The sequence below is a fragment of the Saimiri boliviensis genome, chromosome 3, assembly GCF_048565385.1.
Source record: "Saimiri boliviensis isolate mSaiBol1 chromosome 3, mSaiBol1.pri, whole genome shotgun sequence".
Taxonomy (NCBI): Eukaryota; Metazoa; Chordata; class Mammalia; order Primates; family Cebidae; genus Saimiri; species Saimiri boliviensis.
In genome coordinates, this window is record NC_133451.1 from 76,068,870 (window position 1) to 76,090,402 (window position 21,533).

The following is a 21,533-nucleotide window of genomic DNA, read 5'->3' on the forward strand; positions in this document are numbered from 1 at the left end:
TAAAATCGCTACAAAACTACAAAATACTACGAGTTATCCAAAAGTTCTTATGAGCCTACAAAGCTTTCTCTGAAGTATAAGTATAATTAAGGGATAATGAGAAACAAGGAGCACAGAAGAACTACTAAAAAAGAAGAGTGGCTGGGAACAGTGGCTCACGCCTGCAATTTCTACACTCTGGGAAGCCAAGGCGCGTGGATCACTTGAGGTCAGGAGTTCGAGACCAGCCTTGCCAACATAGTGAAACCCCGTTTCTACTAAAAATACACGAATTAGCTGGGCTTGGTGGCAGGCGCCTGTAATCCTAGCTACTCAGGAGGCTGAGGCAGGAGAAATCACCGGGTGGTGGAGGTTGCAGTGAGCTGAGATCGCGCCACTGCACTTCAGCCTGGGTGACAGAGCGAGACTCTGTCCAAAAAAAAAAAAAAAAATGGCCGGGCGTGGTGGCTCAAGCCTGTAATCCCAGCACTTTGGGAGGCCGAGGCGGGTGGATCACGAGGTCGAGAGATCGAGACCATCCTGGTCAACATGGTGAAACCCCGTATCTACTAAAAACACAAAAAAGTAGCTGGGCATGGTGGCGCTTGCCTGTAATCCCAGCTACTCAGGAGGCTGAGGCAGGAGAATTGCTTGAACCCACGAGGCGGAGGTTGCGGTGAGCCGAGATCGCGCCATTGCACTCCAGCCTGGGTAACAAGAGCGAAACTCCGTCTCAAAAAAAAAAAAAAAAAAAAAAAAAAGGGGAGAATAAGCTTTTGCCAACCCTTGAATAATCGGAAGTACAGAAAACACAGGACGCTATAATAAGAACAAACCTTTATCGACTTTTTAAATACAGTTATAACTGCCCATAAAGGACAATCAAATTTCAGTTTTCTATAGTTCGAAAAGATAATTTAGAAGAAATGATTTGGCACAGACTATCAGATCATTGCAACTTCAAAAAGCCCTACGTAAAATTAGTTCCTTAAGCACAAGGAAAAATGTATAACGCCCACAAGTCCAGGCAATATTTTGGTTTATTTTACAACCGCCCCGAAATTTAACAACTTATTAGCAAAAACATATAACACTTAATGAGACTGTCCTCAAAGTACAGGCTGTGCCTGGCGACCACTGTCCTTAAAATAATCCAATCCTAGCTACATGACAGTATACGTCAATTCAAACCTATGAACCTTGAAATCTGGCAACAGTTCAAGTACAATAAAAAATCCTAACCAAACTAAAGTCAACCGAAGTAATCCTGAGATTTGTTTCCTTTCCTCACCCTCGGGGACCGCACCTCTTTGTGCACAAGGGTCTGAAAGTCTCCTAACCTCAAACTCCAGTTACCCGCCCGGCTACGACTCCCCGGCAAGTCAGTGTCGCCAGCCTCGGGTGGCTCTTGCTAGGCAATGGAGACGTCGGCGGATGCGGACGGGCGCGATCACTGAAGGAGTCCAGACGCCAGGCGTTGTTCCGCCGGGCCCGAAACTAAGACCAGGGGCGCGCCGTCACCAAAGACCGGGCCTCGGGCTGGCGCGGAGCAGCGGAGACCCAGGCTGGGGTCCTAGTTTTGGCCTGGGCTCAACCTCAAGGCTTAAGGACCGGCGAAGAGGACAAAAAGCAACGGGCGGACGTACCTGGCGAAGACCTTCGGAAGCCAGGTCCTGCCTTAGTGCAGCGTCGGTCGGATTCTCCCAGCATTCGCCGCCGCCCCTCCTCCCCAGCCAGGGCCACCTCCACGTTCCGCTCCAACGTGGCAGCCGCAGCCACGCCCTGCCGCCCGACACTTCCGGGAGCGACGTCTCTCCCCGCCCACCCGACGCACGGCCCGCCGCGGCATTTCCGGGATTGGCGGTAGGCTAGGGCGCGGGCTACGGTTCTGCGCCTTTGGGCGTTCTGTGGTCATCGCGCCCGCGCGAATGGAGGAACTCTCTTCTGAGGGGCGGTGCATAGAATGTGGATGCCGTAGCCAGGACTAATGGGTAAAGGAAAAGTCCTGCACGGTGACTCCGTCCGGCCGAATGACCGCCGTGGCCCGCAGGAACGCCACGTAGCACTAGTCCTGTGAGGTCTAGTCTTATGAGTGTCGCCCCTGGCGACACTGCCCGCGCCAAACCGCGTGAAAAATCGGGATGCAAGGGCTTTATTGCAGTTGTCACTGAGTTCTTAAAATTACCCACTTGATTCCACATTCTGGCGTTTTGAGACCTTCGACAGAGCGAACTGGGCATACCCAAAGGCTACTGTGGACAGAGGCATAGATGGGGTGTTATATTAATTCCAATTAGTATCCTTTCATACTTGTCACTATCTCATGGTACTATTTGAGACCCGTTAGCACTCGCCTTCCGCCACGGTTAACCTTACTAGTTTCCCCAGAGCCTCAAATCTAATTAGATGCGTTGCCTGGGTGTACTTTTAGTATAGGGCGGAATTATTTTACAGCGAAGTAAAGCCAAAGGAAAATCACTTGCTAAATTACCAGAATCTGGATTCAACCCAGGTCTCCTAACTTTTCGACAAGTTGTTTTCCCATTACACCTAGCATTCAAAGCCAACTCCTACCGCCTTTTTTCCTAGATGTCTGGAAATAATGTTTGTCTTTTGTAAACAAAAAGACAATATGGCAAACACTCCTTAAGGACTAGGGAGTAGAAACATTTTTGTACTCACTGCAGCCTTCCCAGTGTCTTTTCAGTCTTTTTCTTTTTTTTTTTTTTTTTTTTTTTTTTATAAAGACAGGGGTTTCACCATGTTGGTCAGGCTGGTCTTGAACTCCCGACCTCAGGTGATCCACCCACCTTGCCCTCCAAAGTGTGGTTTGACTATAAAATCAAAAGTGTATTTCTGTAGGACTGAAATCAGCTCTAACAGATTACAGTTGACCTTCGAACAACACGGTTAAGCGTTAACTCCAGTCAAAAATCAGGAAACGAGCTTTGCACGGTGGCCGACACCTGTAATCCCAGCATTTTGGGAGGCTGAGGCGGGTGGATCACTTGAGGTCAGGAGTTCCAGACCAGCCTGACCAACATGGTGAAACCCCATCTCTACTGAAAATACAAAAATTAGCCGGGTCTGGTGGCACAAGCCTCTAGTCCCAACTACTCAGGAGACTGAAGCAAAAGAATCACTTGAACCCGGGAGGTGGAGGTTGCAGCAAGCCGAGATCCGGGCACTGCACTCTATCCGGAGCGAAAAAATGAGACCCCATGTCAAAAAAAAAAAAGTTTGGCTCTTTGGGAGATCGAGGTGGGTGGATCACCCGAGGCCAGGAGTTCAGACTAGCTTGGCCAACATGGTGAAACCCCATCTCTACAAAAAATACAAAAATTAGCCAGGTGTGGTTGTGTGTGCCTGTTGTCCCAGCTACTAGGGAAGCTGAGGTGGGAGGATCAGCTTCAACCCCGGAGGTGGAAGTTGTAGTGAGCCGAGATCGTGCCACTGCACTCCAGCCTGGGCAAGAGCAAGACTCCATCTCAAAAAGAAAAAAAAATCAGCAAACTTTTGACTCCTCCAAAATGTAACTACAAATAGTCCCTACTGTTGATGGGAAGTCTGATAAAATCGATTAACATACATTTTCTATGTAACATGAATTATATAGCATATTCCAATAAAGCTACAGGAAAAAAATTCAGAAAATCATAAATATATTTACTGTAAGCAGATGTAGATTATCATAAAGGTCTTCATCCTGGTTGTCTTCAGATTGAGCAGGCTGAGGAGAAAGAGAAGGGATTGGTCTTGCTGTCTCTGATGGCAGAGGCAGAAGAAAATCTGCGTATGTGGACCCACGAAGTTCAAGTCCCTGTTGTTCGAGGGTTAACTGTACTAGCCTAGCTTAGAGCAGTTAATTTCTAGTTATGTCCTAGAGGCTTTAATTTATGGCTGCAAGACTAGTTTACCCAGAGAGATGGTAATAAAAATCCCTGACTTAAAAGTGGGACTATCATTTAGGCCAAAAGAAAACATTAAAGGCCTGAACTGTTTTCTATTGTTTCATCCCCCAAATACTCCCTGCTATCTTCAAAGTTTGCACTGTTGTGGAAAAAGCGTTCATTAGAACTTCCATTTCCCCAAAAACCAATGATTTAAACAGCAGTTACATTTTCTGGTTTCATTTAACACAATCTCACAGTGCAACAGCATGTTCCTATTGCTTAAGTCGGCAAACCACCCCCCCACACACACACCTTTTCTTTTGGTTACTATGAGTTAAGAATGGTTTTTATATATTTTCTTTTCTTTTTTTTTTTTTTTTTTTTTTTGAGACGGAGTTTCACTCGTTACCCAGGCTGGAGTGCAATGGCGCCATCTCGGCTCACCGCAACCTCCGCCTCCTGGGTTCAGGCAATTCTCCTGCCTCAGCCTCCTGAGTAGCTGGGATTACAGGCACGCACCACCATGCCCAGCTAATTTTTTTTTTGTATTTTCAGTAGAGACGGCGTTTCACCATGTTGACCAGGATGGTCTCGATCTCTTGACCTTCCACCCGCCTCGGCCTCCCAAAGTGCTGGGATTACAGGCTTGAGCCACCAAGCCCGGCCGGGTTTTTATATTTTTAAGTAGGAAAAAAGGCAAAAGAAAAATATTTCATGACATTAAAATTACATGAAATTCAAATTTTTTGTCCATAAAATTTTATTAGAACATAATAGTTTACATATTGTTAATGGTTAGTAGTTTACATTATTGGCCGGGCGCGGTGGCCCAAGCCTGTAATCCCAGCACTTTGGGAGGCCGAGGCAGGTGGATCACAAGGTCAAGAGATCGAGACCATCCTGGTCAACATAGTATACCCCGTCTCTACTAAAAATACAAAAAATTAGCTGGGCATGGTGGCACGTGCCTGTAATCCCAGCTACTCAGGAGGCAGAAGAATTGCCTGAACCCAGGAGGCGGAGGTTGTGGTGAGCCGAGATCGTGCCATTGCACTCCAGCCTGGGTAACAAGAGTGAAACTCCTCTCAAAAAAAAAAAAAAAAAAAAAAGTTTACATTATTGTTTACCACTGCTTTTGCAATACAAGCTGAGTAGTTCCGATAGAGAGCATATGGCCCTCAAAGCCTAAAATACTTACTATATAGCCCTTAACAGGAAAAAGTTGTCAATCTTTTTTTTTTTTTTTGAGGTGGAGTTTCTCTCTTCTTGCTTGGGCTGGAGTGCAGCGATGTGACCTCAGCTCACTGCAACCTCCACCTCCTGGGTGCAAGCGATTCTCCTGCCTCAGCCTCCCAAGTAGCTGGGACTACAGGCACGTACCACCATGCCCAGCTAATTTTTTGTATTTCTAGTAGAAACGGTTTCAACATGTTGGCCAGGATGGTCTTGATCTCTTAACCTCATGATCTGCCCACCTGGGCCTCCCAAAGTGCTGGGATTACAGGTGTGAGCCACCAGGCCAACTTTGTCCATCTTTATTACTTTTGCCAGAAATTGATTAATACTCAAAGTCCACTATAAGGTACAGTATCACAAAAGTTGTATTTCAAAGCTTTTGATATGGCAATACACAAAAGCATATGAAAAGTAAATGTTAGGGCAGGTGCAGTGGCTCACACCTGTAATACTAACACTTTGGGAGGCTGAGGTGGGCAGAACACTTGAGTCCAGGGGTTCAAGACCAGCCTGGGAAACATGGCAAAGCTTCGACAACAAAAAAGTAGCTGCACGTGTTAGCACACACCAGTAGTCCCACCTACTCAGGAGGCTGAGGTAGGACTGCTTGAGCCCAGAAGGTGGGTATTGCAGTAAGCCGAGATCATGCCACATACTCCAGCTTGGGTGACAGAGCAAGATCCTGTCTCAAAAAAAAATGTTAAATTATAACTGATTATCACACAGATTAAAATATAGCTGTTTGTAGAGTTGATGTGCATATTTACATCTGGTTAAATATGCAGACTCCCTAGCTTGTGTTTAACACTAAAGGAGTCCTGGCTTTCAGCGTGCAAGCTGAAATTATGCAATGTTATCTTAATCTATGCAAAAATTTATGATTGCTCTGTGACTTTAAAATTTCCTATATTAAAAACTCTCCTGGACAAGCATGATGGCTCGACTGTAATCCAAGCACTATGGGAGGCAGAGGCGGGCATATTGCTTGAGCTCAGGAACTCCAGACTGGCCTGGACAACACGGCAAAACTGTCTCTAATAAAAATACAATAAAAAGTTAGCTGGGTGTGGTGGCACACACTTAATGGTCCCAGCTCCTTGGGGGGCTGAGGTGAGGGGATCGCTTGAGCACAGGAGGCGGAGGTTGCAGTGAGTCGAAATCTCGCTACTGTTCTCCAGCCTTGGTGACAGAATAACACACGGTCTCAAAACAAAACAAACCTCTCCTGCTGTTGGCTATAAATATATATTTTTTTAAGTTGTACTTTTCGGCTGGGCGCGGTGGCTCACACCTGTAATCCAAGCACTTTGGAGGCCAAGGCAGGTGGATCAGCTGAGGTCAGGAGTTCAAGACCAGCCTGACCAACACGGTGAAACCCTGTCAAGAAAAATAAAATAGGCCGAGTGCGGTGGCTCACGCCTGTAATCCCAGCACTTTGGGAGGCCGAGGCAGGTGGATCACGAGGTCAAGAGATCGAGACCATCCTGGTCAACATGGTGAAACCCCGTCTCTACTAAAAATACAAAAAATTAGCTGGGCGTGGTGGTGCGTGCCTGTAATCCCAGCTACTCAGGAGGCTGAGGCAGGAGAATTGCCTGAATCCAGGAGGCGGAGGATGCGGTGAGCCGAGATGGCGCCATTGCACTCCAGCCTGGGTAACAAGAGCGAAACTCCATCTCAAAATAAATAAATAAATAAAAATTAAAAAATAAAATAAAATAATAAATAAAAATAAAATTGTACTTTTTTCTAATAATGTAAAACTAATATTTAGTATACTAATTTTAGTAATTTATTAGAAACATTGAAACACTAAAATATTTCTTTGCAATTTATCAAGAGTAGTTTGAACAGTGCTCGTCTTATCACATAACTTACAAGTGAGCATCTTTCCTATGCCTTGGCAAATTGTCACTACTCTTTCCTAACTTTGGGTCAGCTTCCAAAGGTTTATCCTTTGCATTTTCGATGTAATGAAGTATCTGAGAGTTCCTTTAATGTGAAGTTTTTTGCTGGCATCACTTCCTGAGACATGGTCATTCTTTACATCACAACCACTTTATGTCTGTAAATTTGACTTTGCTAAGTTCCTCTGCTATGTTATCTAAAACTGCCTCTTGAACAGCAGCAGTGTCAACATTCCCACAGTCAGCTCTATCTTCTGTAACATTCTATCTGAAGCTTGCAGCTTCAAGACATAGCTTAACATCAATTCATGCCAACTTCTGAAATGATGAACCCACCTTTTACTGGTAGTGATATATTCTCTTTCAGTCTTTTTCTAATTACCATTTTCTTTCAATGCAGTAACTTAGATTACCATTTAGGCCTGGATGCTAGTCAAACTGATTGGAATTTTTTATTAGTCTTCAAACAAGTAATATTCCATTTCAATCACAAACAGCTTTCTGTTTCTAGTGCAATGAAGCAACTTTACCTTTTTACATTTATCAGACTTTTTCTTTTTTTTTTTTTTTTTTGAGACAGAGTTTCGCTCGTTACCCAGGCTGGAGTGCAATGGCACGATCTCGGCTCACCGCAACCTCCGCCTCCTGGGTTCAGGCAATTCTCCTGCCTCAGATGTTTTCAATAGGTTTGTTTTAGTTTCATAAAGGTCTGGGTCTCAACCTATCTTTGCTGTCACCACTTTCAAATCTTTTAATCACATCCAATTTCACTTCCAGCATTATCAATTTTCTTTGCTGCCCTGTCCTTTGCTGACCAATTACCTCTTTTGATCACCCATTTTTATAAATGGTCACAAGGTTAACACTACTATGGGGTCAAGGAGGCAATGCTACTATGCACTTCGTGCTTTGCTATCTGTGCATCAACTGAACAGATGATCAGTAATGAATCACCAACAAACTTTGAAAGTAATGTAACTGGCATATGCATATGGCATATCATAATGCCTGTCCTTTTTTTTTTTTTTTTTGCACAATGACTTGTGGACTAAAGAGCTAGCAGCAGAATTTATGTACGTTTTCTCAATACTGTGGTAATTCATATTTTTGCAGATTGGAACTATGCTAAGCAAGAACTGCCTGTATCTAAAAAGAGAAAAACTCCTTATTAGTTCACAAAAGTTAACTTTTAATCCAATTTAGTTAACTACTATCCAAGCCTAATCCTAAATTTAAAAAAAAACTGAATTGCTCACTTGAGTTAGAAGAATGTTTGGAGAGAATTTAATGTGTAATTCTTCATATTAGGATCTGCATAGCACAAAACCATTCTAGTTTTTTTTTTAAAGACAGGGTTTTAGGCCGGGCATGGTGGCTCACACCTGTAATCCCAGCACTTTGGGAGGCCGAGGCGGGTGGATCATGAGGTCAAGAGATCGAGACCATCCCGGTCAACATAGTGAAACCCCGTCTCTACTAAAAATACAAAAAATTAGCTGGGCGTGGTGGTGCATGCCTGTAATCCCAGCTACTCAGGAGGCTGAGGCAGGAGAATTGCCTTAACCCAGGAGGCAGAGGTTGCGGTGAGCCGAGATCGCACCATTGCACTCCAGCCTGGGTAACAAGAGCGAAACTCCGTCTCAAAAAAAAAAGATAGGGTTTTGCTGTCGCCCAGGCTGGAGTGTAGTAGCAGTGATCACAGCTCACTGTAGCTTCAACATCCTGGGTACAAGTGATCCTCCCACCTCAGCCTCTCAAGTAGCTAGGACTATAGGCACACACCACCATGCCTGGTTAATTATTTTTTGTAGAGATAGGTCTCGTTTTGTTGCCCAGACTGGTCTGGAACTCCTGGCTTCAAGGGATCCTTCTGGTTTGGCCACCCAAAATGCAAGGATTATAGGTATGAGCCTCCATGCCCAGTTGACATTCTTTCAGGAATTCAGTTCCCCTCATTTCAATAGTTTTTAGGTCCGCAAAGAGTGAAGTTGTAGACAAAACAATCACAAGGCACATGACTGTTTACATGTAACTTTTTCCATAGCAGCCAGTACCACATTTACACCTCAGTGAAAAGGTAGCATCCATTCCATGAATGTTGGTTTAGTTTGTTTCTCAATGCATTTATTTGACAAATTTGTTTAAGGGCTATAAACAAATTTGTATCAACTTTTATGTTTGTACATATTTACAAAATAGAAAATTAAGTCAGCATTAAGTCAGTATGAACAGTCACAAGAATTTTTCCCCTCTACAAAGGGTGTATATTCAAGGAGACTTCAAAAAGTTTCTGGAAAATGGAATTAAAAGATAAAAATATAAACTATATTTCTGAACATTAGTTCTATGGAGTTCAATACACTTTTGTAAGTGATGATACCAGCTATTCAGTCCATCCATAAAGAACTGAGAGTTCTGGGAATTCAACCACATCAATGCAGGGTTTTTAAGTGATGATACCAGCTATTCAGTCCATCCATAAAGAACTGAGAGTTCTGGGAATTCAACCACATCAATGCAGGGTTTCTTTTGTTTTTTGTTTTTTTTACATTATTAACTAAAAAAAAAATACAGCTTTTAAAAAAATTTTAATATTAGGAAACAAAACGTCAGAAGGTGCCAGATCAGGACTATAGGGTGGATACCTAGTGATCTGCCATCAAAACGTTTGCAGAATTGCCCTTGATGAGAGAGATGAGTAGGAGCATTGTGGAGAACGACTCTCTGGTGAAGCTTTCTTGGACATTTTTCTTTTTTTTTTGGTACCAAATTTCTTTATTTGAAGGAATGGTACAAAGAACTTAAGTGGATGTTTTGGTACAACTTACAGAAAAGGTAAAGGAAACCCCAATATGCATGCACTGCTTTGGTGACCAGGGAAGTCACCCCGTGGCTATGGGGAAATTAGCCTAAGGCTTAGCTTTCATTATCGCTGTCTCCCAGGGTGTGCTTGTCAAAGATATTCTGCCAAGCCAGACTGGGGTGCTCCCATCTTGCGCAAGTTGGTCACGTGGTCACCCAATTCTTTGATGGATTTCACCTGCTCATTCAAGTAATGTGTCTCGATGAAGTCACACAAATGGGGGTCATTTTTGTCGGTGGCCAGTTTGTGCAGTTCCAGTAGTGACTGATTCACATTTTTTTCCAAATGTAATGCACACTCCATCGCATTCAGCCCGTTCTCCCAGTCATCATGGTCTGGTTTCTTGATATCCTGAAGGAAGATGCGGCCACCTTGTTGGTTCTGCAGCTTCATCAGTTTCTCGGCATGTTCCCTCTCCTCATGAGATTGGTGAAGAAAGTACTTGGCAAAGTTCTTCAAAGCCACATCATCGCGGTCAAAGTAGTAAGACAGGGACAGGTAAACATACGAGGCGTAGAGCTCCAGGTTGATCTGGCGGTTGATGGCGGCCTCTGAATCCTGATGGTAGTTCTGGTGCACCTGCAAAGGTGATGCAGTCGTCATGGCGGCTGCTAAAGAGAGGCAGCGGTGGCGGTGGAGAGGCGGCGGGGGCCTTGGGGCGGTCCGAGGACGCGGTGTGGAGGTGACAGAGGGCTGGCTGTGGGCGGCTGGCCGGGGTGGGGAACGAGCGCCGGGTTCTGTCCAAGCACTGTTGAAGCAGGAAACCGCGGCGACTCTCCGCGAAGAACGTCTCTCTTGGACATTTTTCTGCTAAAGCTTTGGCTAAGTATCTCAAAACACTCCTAATAAGCAGATGTGACCATTCTTTGGCCCTACAGAAAGTCAATAAGCAAAATACCTTGAGCATCCAAAAGCTGTTGCCATGACCTTTGCTCTCAACCAATCCACTTGTGCTTTGACTGAACTACTTCCATAGCTTGGTAACCATTGCTTTCATTGTGCCTTGTCTTCAGGACTGCACTGTTAAAGCCATGTTTCATCTCCTGTTACAATTTTCCAATGAAATGCTTCAAGATCATGACCCCACTTATTTAAAATTTCCATTGAAAGCTCTGCTCCTGTCTGTAGCTGATCTGGGTGCAATGGTTTTGGTACCTATTGGGTATAAAGTTTGCTGCATTTTTCTAGTCAGAATTGTGTAAAGTGAACCAACTGAGATATCGATGGTGTTGCCTGTCATTTCTGCTATAAACTGTTGGTTTTCTGCAGTTAGGCCATGAACCAGATTAATTTTTTTTTTCTCACAAACTGATGTGGATGATCTGCCAATGTGGGCTGCTTCTTCAAGATTGCCTTATCCATTCTTAAAATGAGTTATCCATTTGTAAACTGATTTCTTTGGAGCATTGTCCCAGTAAACTTTTCATAAAGATCAATTAGTTCACAATTCTTCCACCCAAGCGTCAAAATAAATTTGATGTCTGTTCTTGCTTCAATTTTAGCAGAATTCGTGTTGCTCTGATAGAGCCTCTTTTCAAACTGATGTCTTATTCTTCTTAGTGCTTCAAACTAGATCCTGTTCAGATGTGTTATAACAAGTTAGTAGGAGTTTATTTTGGTACAAAAAAATTTTGAAATCCATATATAGTTTTTTTTCATATTATGCATTTTCCACAAACTTTTTCAAGACCCCTCATATTTCTTGGGTTTTTTGTTTGTTTTTGTTTATTTATTTATTTATTTATTTATTTATTTATTTTGAGACAGAGTCTCACACTGTCACCCAGGCTATAGTGCAGTGATGCAATCTCAGTTCAGTGCAATCTCCACCTCCTGGGTTCAAGCAATTCGATTGCCTCAGCCTCCTGAGTAGCTGAGACTACAGGCATGCATCACCATATCCAGCTATTTTTTTTTTTTTTTTTTGTATTTTTAGTAGAGACAGAGTTTCACCATGTTGGCCAGGATGGTCTAGATCTCCTGACCTCGTGATCTGCCTGCCTTGGCCTCCCAAAGTGCTGGGATTACAGGCGTGAGCCACCGTGCCCAGCCAACCCCTCATATTTCTAAAATTTGAGATATACCCACAATAGCAAACCTAATTAATGACAGAACTAGTATTAGATTTAAGATTCCCAGTTTTTTTTATCACATTCTTATCTACTGTTCCTGAACAAAGCTTAAGTTATAGGATAGTCATCCATTGGCATATCTAAGTCATTTATAAACCCTGGAACATATGATCAAAGAATTTCAGGGGCTGAAAGGATTATATCATTATTTCTTTTTTTTTTTTTTTTTTTTTGAGACGGAGTTTCGCTCTTGCTACCCAGGCTGGAGTGCAATGACGCGACCTCGGCTCACCGCAACCTCCGCCTCCTGGTTTCAGGCAATTCTCCTGCCTCAGCCTCCTGAGTAGCTGGGATTACAGGCACGCGCCACCATGCCCAGCTAATTTTTTGTATTTTTAGTAGAGACGGGGTTTCACCATGTTGACCAGGATGGTCTGGATCTCTTGACCTCGTGATCCACCTGCCTCGGCCTCCCAAAGTGCTGGGATTACAGGTTTGAGCCACCGCGCCCGGCCCTATATCATTATTTCTAAGAAAAGATAACTATCAGCCAGGTGCGGTGGCTCACAACTATAATACTAGCACTTTGGGAGCCAGAGGTAGGTGGATCACTCGAGGCTGGCAGTTTGAGACCAGTCTGGCCAACATAACAAAACCCAGTCTCTACTTAATAAAAAAATTATCTGGGCATGGTGGCATACACCTGTAATTCCAGCCACTTTGGAGGCTGAGCCATGATAACTGTTTGAACCTGGGAGGCAGACTGCAGTAAGCAGAGATTGTGCCGCTATATTCCAACCTGGGCAACAGAGCAAGACTGTGTCTCAAAAAAAAAAAAAAAGAAAAAGAAAAAGAAAACTATCAAAGTTTTAAAAGCTCCACCCCCTCCAATGCCTTTCCTGAATTGAATCTATCAGTTTTTTGTTTTTTTTTTCTGAGATACAGTCTTGTTCTGTTGCCAGGTGCCAGGCCAGTGGCACAATCTCAGCTCACTGCAATTTCTGCCTCCTGGGTTCAAGCAATTCTTCTGCCTCAGCCTCCCGAGTAGCTGGGACTATAGGCGCACACCCCCATGCTCAGCTAATTTTTGTATTTTTTTTTAGTAGAGACGGGGTTTCACCATGTTGGCCAGGATGGTCTTGATCTCTTGACCTCATGATCCGCCTGCCTCAGCCTCCCAAAGTATTGGGATTACAGGTGTGAGCCATCATGCCTGGCTGAATCTATCAATTTAAAATATACTATTTTGAAATAATACTTATTATCTTTAAAAGCTAGAAGAGTAAGGAAAAGAAATTTTTAATTCAGAGTACAGTATCCACATTAGGCTAAAATAAATGTCAGTTTTCTGCTCATATGTGACATTTTCTGTGTTCTTTTATCAAAATAAATGTATAAGTCCCATACCTTATTATATAAGTCTTCAACTTCTTACTCAAATAAATATGACAAATGATGTTCTCTAAGAAAAACACCCTTCAGTTTTATTCCTAAAACAAAAAACATTCAGAAAAAAAACATTGTGCAGAAACACATCATATATACAAGTCTTATCATTTTCTTTTCCTGTTATGTCCTCATCCACATACATTAATCACAACAAATCATGATGTGAACAGCAGTGGAAAAAGTTTAATCATTGGACATTTATTTCTTCTTATTTTGAACTTCAGCTCTAGTCATAAGATTCTCATTGCTTAGCCCTTTACAACAGATGCATATATTTATCCAATGCAGAAAAGTTAAGACCTCCAATTTTACTATAATTGGGAAAAAAATTCAGAACAAAGATATGTCAAGTGTATCACTGTATCGACTTTGTTAACCTGCTATAAATCTGACAAAAGGGTAGGTGTTCAACAAGTGAGCTACCAACCCTAAAAAGCAATGTCTGTATCTGCTTTCATAGGGTTATTAGAAGAAATGAATACTGTTTAAGAAAACCAATTCTTTTTTTTTTTCTTCTTCTTTTTGAGATGGAGTCTCGCTCTGTTGCCCAGGCTAGACTGCAACGGTGCGATCTTGGCTCACTGCAACCTCCACCTCTCAGGTTCAAATGACTCTCCTGCCTCAGCCTCCTGAGTAGCTGCAATTACAGGCATGCACCACCATGGCCAGCTACTTTTTGTATTTTTAGTAGAGACGGGGTTTCACCATGTTGGTCAGGCTGGTCTTGAACTCCTGACCTTGCGATCCACCTGCCTCCGCCTCCTAAGGTGTGGGGATTACAGGCGTGAACCACCGCACCTGGCCTCTTTTTTTTCTTTTTGAGACGAAGTCTTGCTCTGTCACCCAGGCTGGAGTACAGTGGCCCATCTTGGCTCACTGTAACCTCTGCCTCCTGGGTTCAGTGATTCTCCTGCCTTGGCCTCCCAAGTAGCTGGGGTTACAGGCACACGCCACCATTCCCAGCTAATTTTTTAATTTTTAGTAGAGACGAGGTTTTGCCATGTTGGCCAGGCTGGTCTCAAACTCCTGAGCTCAGGTGATCCACTCACCTCAGCCTCCCAAAGTGCTGGGATTACAGGTGTGAGCCTGACCATGAAAACTAGCTCCTTCTATATACTACATATAAAAAGCTCAGCAGCCTGAGCAACATGACAAAACCCCATCTCTAACAAAAATACAAAAAAATTAGCCAGGTGTGGTGGCACATGCCTACGGTCCCAGCTACTTAGAGGAGCTGACTGTCACTAGAGTACAGCTAGAAATTAAGTATCTACTCATAAAATTTTATTTGGGGTGGTACTAACGTGGAAAGTTGAACTTTCTAAGAATTTTTCAAAGAATATTGTCCAATTTCTTCTGTGTAATTATAAAAATATTTGCCATAGGATAGAGTAAAGAAAGGTACAGATATACAGCATCATTGAAGGAGTTTGACCTTTTTCCCCAAAGCTTGGTTTTTACCCAATATGATGAATATATATTTTTTTGTTTGTTTTGTTTTGTTTTTTTTTGAGACGGAGTTTCGCTCTTGTTACCCAGGCTGGAGTGCAATGGCACGATCTCGGCTCACCGCAACCTCTGCCTCCTGGGTTCAGGCAATTCTCCTGCCTCAGCCTCCTGAGTAGCTGGGATTACAGGCACGCGCCACCATGCCCAGCTAATTTTTTGTATTTTTAGTAGAGACGGCGTTTCACCATGTTGACCAGGATGTTCTCGATCTCCTGACCTCGTGATCCACCCGCCTCAGCCTCCCAAAGTGCTGGGATTACAGGCTTGAGCCACTGCGCCCGGCCAATATGATGAATATATTTTACTTAATGCTTGCTTCTCTTTCCTTCTGCTGCTTTCACCCCTACCTCCCATAGACTTCTGCTCCTCTTCAGCTAAATATAGACCTTGTCAAGCAATCAGAATGTTCCTAATTGGTAGAATACTAATTAGTGCCTGAGATTTATAATCTTTTAAGTCTTCATGTTTTCCTTTCATCTCTGCTTAAAAATTCTGTTTTGAAAAAAAAACACTCCCCCCTTTCATTTAAGTCTTAGCACTGCTTCTGATAGTTGGAAACCATGTGTCTAATAACAGAAGCATTACATATAAAACAAAGTATAACTAGTTTTGGAGTATATTAGGGTAGTTGCCCTCCATATCAGGTTTGATGCTGAGAAGACATTGCCAAGTTCGCATGAGATTCTGGAAGTAAAAATCATTATGTAACAAATAATGATATAACAATAATTTCAAAACTCCATGGCTTTCTGAAACAAAAGACAGAACTCAAACAATGAAAAATTCAACAAGACAAAAGGGTAGGTGCTCAACGAGTGATATACCAACCCTAGAAAGCAAGAAGTCTGTATCTGCTTTCTTAGAGTTATGAGAAATAAATACTGTTTAAGAAAACCAACTCTTTCTACACACTATATATAAAAAGCTTAGCAGCCTGGGCAACATGGCAAAACCCCATCTCTTCCAAAAATACAAAAAAAATAGCCACATGTGGTGGCACACACCTGGGGTCCCAGCTACTTAGGAGGCTGAGGTGGGAAGATTGCTTGGGCTTGGAAGACAGAGATTGCAGTGAGCTGAGATTGCACTCCAGCCTGGGTGACAGACTGAGACCCCATCTCAAAAACATAAAATAAAAAAATAAAAAGCTCAGTATTGGCTGGGCATGATGGCTCATGCCTGTAATCCCAGCACTTTGGGAAGCCAAGGTGGGCGGATCACTTGAGGTCAGGAATTCCAGACCAGCCTGGCCAACATGGTGAAACCCCATCTTAAAAAAAAAAAAAAAAAAAAAAAAAAAAAACACCTCAGCATAATGTGTGGCCCACAGTAACTGGTCAATAAGTAAACATTAGTTGTTATTATTCTTTCCAAGTGGCCAATTAATGAGATTCTACACCATAAAATGGGAAATTAGGTTTTATCAAAGCCTTTATAAATGTTTCCACTTAGACAATCCTCCATGTTCAACTCATGCTATAGTTCCACTTAACACCTTTAAAATAGAAAGATATACTACCTTCTCTGCATATTTTGAGTAATTATCTTCCAAGACCTGTGTATCTTTTCCCGTCATCTCTGACAGTACAATTCCTGAAAAGAGATTTTTAAGTTTTTTTTTGTGCAATAGTCAATGCCTTTGCAAATAACACTGTCTTTAACACAGCTTACATATCCTCATTTGAGTATTTAATAATCACAGCGGTTCATTATGTGAACAGCAGTGAAAAGGTTTAATCACTGGATATGAAGTTACTAGAAGCAGCAACGATATAACCAAATGACCAAATTGAGAACTTCTTTGTCAACAGTAAAAGTAAAAATCACAACAACAACAAAAGCATATAAAAGTTATAAACAAATGTAAAGATACAAAAATACAACTAAGAAAAAAAAGATTCTATCTATAAAGGATTACTTATTTCCTATCCAGAAGTAACAATCTAAAGCACTGACCCCTTTTGACTATTGTAAATTAGTTGCCTTACTTTAAGTAAATCTGTTCTGATAAAAGCAGTTTTCAGAAACTCATTTGAAATTAATAATTAAAGAAATGTTATGTTGTCAAAATAATATGAGAAACACACTGTTTCATCTTTAGGAAAGGCACACAGTTGCAATCCAACTAAACAGGAAAGAAAACAGCCCTCGTTTCAGATGCTGAACTAGCAGCAGTACTTTCTTTCCTTTTTTTTTTTTTTTTTTGAGAAGGAGTTCTGCTTTTGTTGCCCAGGCTGGAGTGCAATGGCGCAATTTCAGCTCACCGAAACCTCTGCCACCCAGGTTCAAGCAATTCTCCTGCCTCAGCCTCTGGAGTAGCTTGGATTACAGGCATGCACCACCATGTCTGGCTACCTTTGTATTTTTAGTAGAGACGGGTTTTCGCCATGTTGGTCAGGCTGGTCTCGAACCCCCAATCTCAGGTGACCCACCCACCTCGGCCTCCCAAAGTGCTAGGATTACAGACATGAGCCACTGCACCTGGCCGGCAGCAGTACTTTCAACTCTACCTTAGAAAAATGGCAAGTGAATGCCTCTGTCTGCAAACTTTTGAGTCCTTAAAAAAAGGCAAACACCACAATGAGACAACCACTTCACACCCACAAAAATGTGGGGAAACTGGCAGCCTCATCCTCTGCTGGTGGGAATGTAAAATGGAGCGGCCACTTGGGAAAATAGTCTGGCAGTTCCTCAAGAAGTTAAACACACAAACAAACAAACAAACAACACGGCCGGGCGCGGTGGCTCAAGCCTGTAATCCCAGCACTTTGGGAGGCCGAGGCGGGTGGATCACGAGGTCAAGAGATCGAGACCATCCTGGTCAACATGGTGAAACCCCGTCTCCACTAAAAATACAAAAAACTAGCTGGGCGTGGCGGCGCGTGCCTGTAATCCCAGCTACTCAGGAGGCTGAGGCAGGAGAATTGCCTGAGCCCAGGAGGCGGAGGTTGCAGTGAGCCGAGATGGCGCCATTGCACTCCAGCCTGGGTAACAAGAGCGAAACTCCGTGTCAAAAAAAAAAAAAAAAAAAGTATTCGCCTTGAACATCTCCCAGGGACCAGTTTTTCCAAAGTTCCTGGACTATCTATTCTTAGGCCATGTGACTTTTAAGGAAACATAAGTAAAACCTATTGATTCCATTCTGAGAAGATACAAGCATATTATAATGGAAAACTGGTGTGATAATTCCTTAATATGTATCCTTTCGGCTGTAAATCTGGACAAAATAAACACAAAGGGGAAAAAGAAATCTTGTATAGCCCTGGATATTTGGAATTATTTTTGTGTGCTATACCAAGAAATGGAAAAGTTGTAAACCATTCTGTTTTCTGTACGCTAAGGATCTCCTCGGAGACAAAAACACATTGGCCCGTTTTCTTCTAAGCAAATTGAAATCTCTTCCTTAAACACAGAACTTAATGAAGACATTGTTCTAAACTCTCTCTCCTGAAAGCTATCCCTAATGCCTCATTCCCAACCAAAACTACTTCATTGCCCCTTGTCCCCTGCCCCTATTGCTACTGACGAGCCCCAAGAACCTTACCTTATTTCCTTCATTGTGGCAAAGTGTTTCAGAAAAGGGTTGAGTTAATAGTCGGCGTATCCTATTTGTCTCCTGCTCTCGGGATGGTTGGCCGAGAGCTTCCCCCTTATTTCTGCATCGGAAAGCTACAAGATAAAGCGCAAGAACACGACACGCATCTCAGTAAATCATGTATTTTGGGCCCGACTCTGTCTTCACCATACCTAGGGAACCGCGTTTCATCCCTCTTCCATGCCCCTTCCTCCCGATATCCTCCAGTTCCAGAGACCGCACCCGGAGACTCACTGGCAGGTTTCCCGATTCGCCTCAATTTTTGTCCTGCCTCTTTGCTTCGCATTTTCAGGCTCGGCCTCACAGGAAGGACGATGACGCCGGATTGTGCCAGAATGAGTGAAAACCGGAGGAAAACGAACCGGTTGCAGCAAAACCCACTATCCTGCCTCCAACCCAGAGGGAGGGGCGGTCAAGTACACGTCTTCAGGACTAGGCCCTTCCGATTGGCTGTTGCGACAAAACGTGGCCTGTGATTGGCTACAGTGCCGGCGCCGGGCCTTCGGAGAGGAAGTGTGGGAGTCCCGCGCCTCTAAAGCCCGCCTTTCCTGTCAAATAAAGGTCGCAGCCGCCGAGTCAACGGGCGGAGCTAAAGTGATCGTGATTCCTGCATTCCGGGGACCCGAAGGTGGGGACCCACGTAACGAGAAGATGACCCGAAGTTGCTCCGCAGTGGGCTGCAGCACCCGTGACACCGTGCTCAGCCGGGAGCGCGGCCTCTCCTTCCACCAGTGCGTATGGTAGCAACCTCGGAGCCCTCGAACTCCCTGCGGAGCCTGACAGGCCGTGGCGCGGCGTGGGGCGGGGCGGGGCCGGGCCGGACTGTGGGTCGCGCCCTGGGTGTGACGCGACGTGACGTGCACAGCGTAGGGGCGTGGGAGCGGAATCGGGGCACTCTTGAGAGTTGAGGTTCAGTCTCCCCGCTCAGTGTTTACCTCTGAGTAGCCGATTCTCACTCCGTCAACCGCTTTAGCGAGCGTTCCTCGAAAGGAGCCCTCCATTAATTTGCTGGTCTTATTACTTAAAGTGAGGAGGCCGGAAGGGAAGGCAGTTTGGGACAAAGGTTGAAGTGTGTGGCGTCTTTCTGAGCACGAGGACAGATCAGTTTTCTCCTGTACTGTCTGGCATTGCAAGTTCTTAAGTGCTATTAGACGAGCTCTGCAAGGCCGGTCCGATTCTGACTGCATTTGATCATGGCAGGGAAGTTTCATTTGGCTCAACAGTGGGGAAGAATTTCAGACCAGTCTTATCTAAACTCATATCCATGGTTCAGACTGGTAGAGGTCATTCAAATCAGTATTCACGGCATACTGGCAAGCAGAAAAGTGGGTAAAATAGATCCTCACAGACAGAAGGAGATGGGCTTCAAAAAGAAGTAGTCTGTTAAGATAGTAATAAGATGTAGAGAGTTAATGACAAAGCAGTGTTATGGAAAGATGGAAAAGAACTTCATGGTGAAAAGGGGATAGAAAGAGGGTAGCACTTTAGGAGTGGCATGGAAAAATAAAAGTAAAGGGTGGAAAGTGCGAATATAACACAGAGGAGTGGAAAAGTACCTGAGAGACAAAGCATTTCAAAAATTTAAATGCCAGGTTAAGGAGTTTGGACTATGTATGGCAGGCTATGTATCAAATCCATTAATTTTTTTTTAAATAGGGCTAATTCCCTCACCTAAATTGTTAACAGTGTGAACCAACTCATTGTGTATCTGAGATGATAATTGATTTGAGATTTTTCTTATGATAGAGGTAGCTTTAAACTAGGGAGACATGAATTCCAATTTTAATTATTTCCTGATGTCTGTACTTGGCTCTGGGTCTTGGTTTCATCTTCTGTAAGAGGAATAAAAACCTGCCTTGTAGAGTTTTTGTAAAACCAAAACGTGTAAGTCTTTACAGCATACATATAGCACAACGTAAATGCTTTAAAAGTGGTATTACCAATTTTATTTTGTCAAGACCTCAAAACTAGTTATGCTAGTTAGACTACAATATTTCCCAGCCTTTTTCTTCTCCTTTTCTTTTCTTTTTTTTTTTTTTTTTTTTTTTTTGAGACAGGGTCTCACTTCATTGCCTAGGCTGGAGAGCAGTGGCACCATCACAGCTCAGTGCAGCCTCCATCTCCCAGGCTCAAGTGATCTTCCCACCTCAGCCTTATGAGACTACAGGCACAGGCCACCATCATGGCTAATTTTTATTTTTATTTTTTAGTAGAGATGAAGTCTCAGTATGTTGCCCAAATTGGTCACCAACTCCTGGGCTGGGATTACAGGCATGAGCCACCCCACCTGGCCCCAACCTTTTTGGTAACATTTTACGCATAGGAAATAATTGTTTAATACTTTGGGGGAAAACTACAGCACTGTTTGGGGCTGCCTTGAAGTAACTACTCAGGTGTCCCAGGCCCCCCCATGGGCTAAGAACATCAACAGCTGTACTCACTAGCCATAACAGTTGGGAAGCTTTGCATCAGAAGACCATGGTAGTAATAAAAGTTGGTGGACCAACCAACTTTTGAGGGTTCCTTGCACGTTTAGAGACTATACCCAATATTTGGAAAAGCTGCCTTGCAAATATGTGCCATGAGTTAGAAAAGAACTCAGTGAAAAGAGTTCTTTTGGAAAAAGATTTGCCCCAGCCTTATTGGAAAAAGAATTCCCTGTACATTTTCTCTTGATCAAGTATCATCATCTTTCTAGAACAATAAAATTATAATTCCAGAAATAGAAACAGTTGTTCCTAGGAAGGACCAAACTTTGGATAGTACTTTACAGTTTAAAAAGTAATTTTGAATACATTTGTAACCTTATACACTCTGACTACACCCCATGAGGAAGTTCAAAGATTGAGAGTTGTATCTAGTGCCATATAGTTGGTCAAAGGTCATTGAAGCTTAAATACAGGTTTTCCAATTCAGTGTTCTTTCTCAAGGTGATTGAGTATCTCAGAATTACGTTTTACCATACTGCTATATTTCTCTAGCAATTAGCTGAGAAAATGTTTTTACCAATTTCAGTTCTAATAACTATGT

The 21,533-nt window shown here is 43.2% G+C and overlaps 2 protein-coding genes and 1 pseudogene across 31 annotated transcripts in view; 1 reads left to right on the forward strand and 2 right to left on the reverse strand.

Annotated features, from left to right (window-relative positions):
• The window catches only part of SEC31A (SEC31 homolog A, COPII coat complex component), an 80,810-nt gene extending 79,058 nt beyond the window's left edge, over positions 1-1,752 (reverse strand). For 14 of the 29 annotated variants that reach the window (XM_010334744.3, XM_003923957.4, XM_003923956.4 and 11 more), the window contains exon 1: positions 1,626-1,733. Coding sequence is in view for 2 of the 29 variants with exons in the window: in XM_003923961.3 (XP_003924010.1) it covers positions 1,626-1,689 (64 nt within the window). In the remaining 27 variants the exon portion in view is untranslated. Of the gene's footprint in view, positions 1-1,319; positions 1,574-1,625 lie in introns of those variants that run through there. The other 15 variants (XM_074396359.1, XM_074396358.1, XM_074396357.1 and 12 more) reach the window with 4 other exon arrangements.
• A 5,794-nt stretch (positions 1,753-7,546) lies between these two features.
• On the reverse strand, positions 7,547-14,968 carry LOC120363674 (ferritin heavy chain pseudogene; annotated as a pseudogene). Its single transcript, XR_012516870.1, has 2 exons — positions 13,358-14,968; positions 7,547-11,454 (listed from the first exon to the last, which is right to left on the reverse strand). The product of XR_012516870.1 is annotated as a ferritin heavy chain pseudogene (transcript).
• Positions 14,969-18,535: 3,567 nt separating this feature from the next.
• The window catches only part of THAP9 (THAP domain containing 9), a 39,286-nt gene continuing 36,288 nt past the window's right edge, over positions 18,536-21,533 (forward strand). The window contains exons 1-2 of the mRNA XM_074395668.1: positions 18,536-18,614; positions 18,904-19,234. Of these exons, the coding sequence (XP_074251769.1) occupies positions 18,536-18,614; positions 18,904-19,234 (410 nt within the window). The remainder of the gene's footprint in view (positions 18,615-18,903; positions 19,235-21,533) is intronic.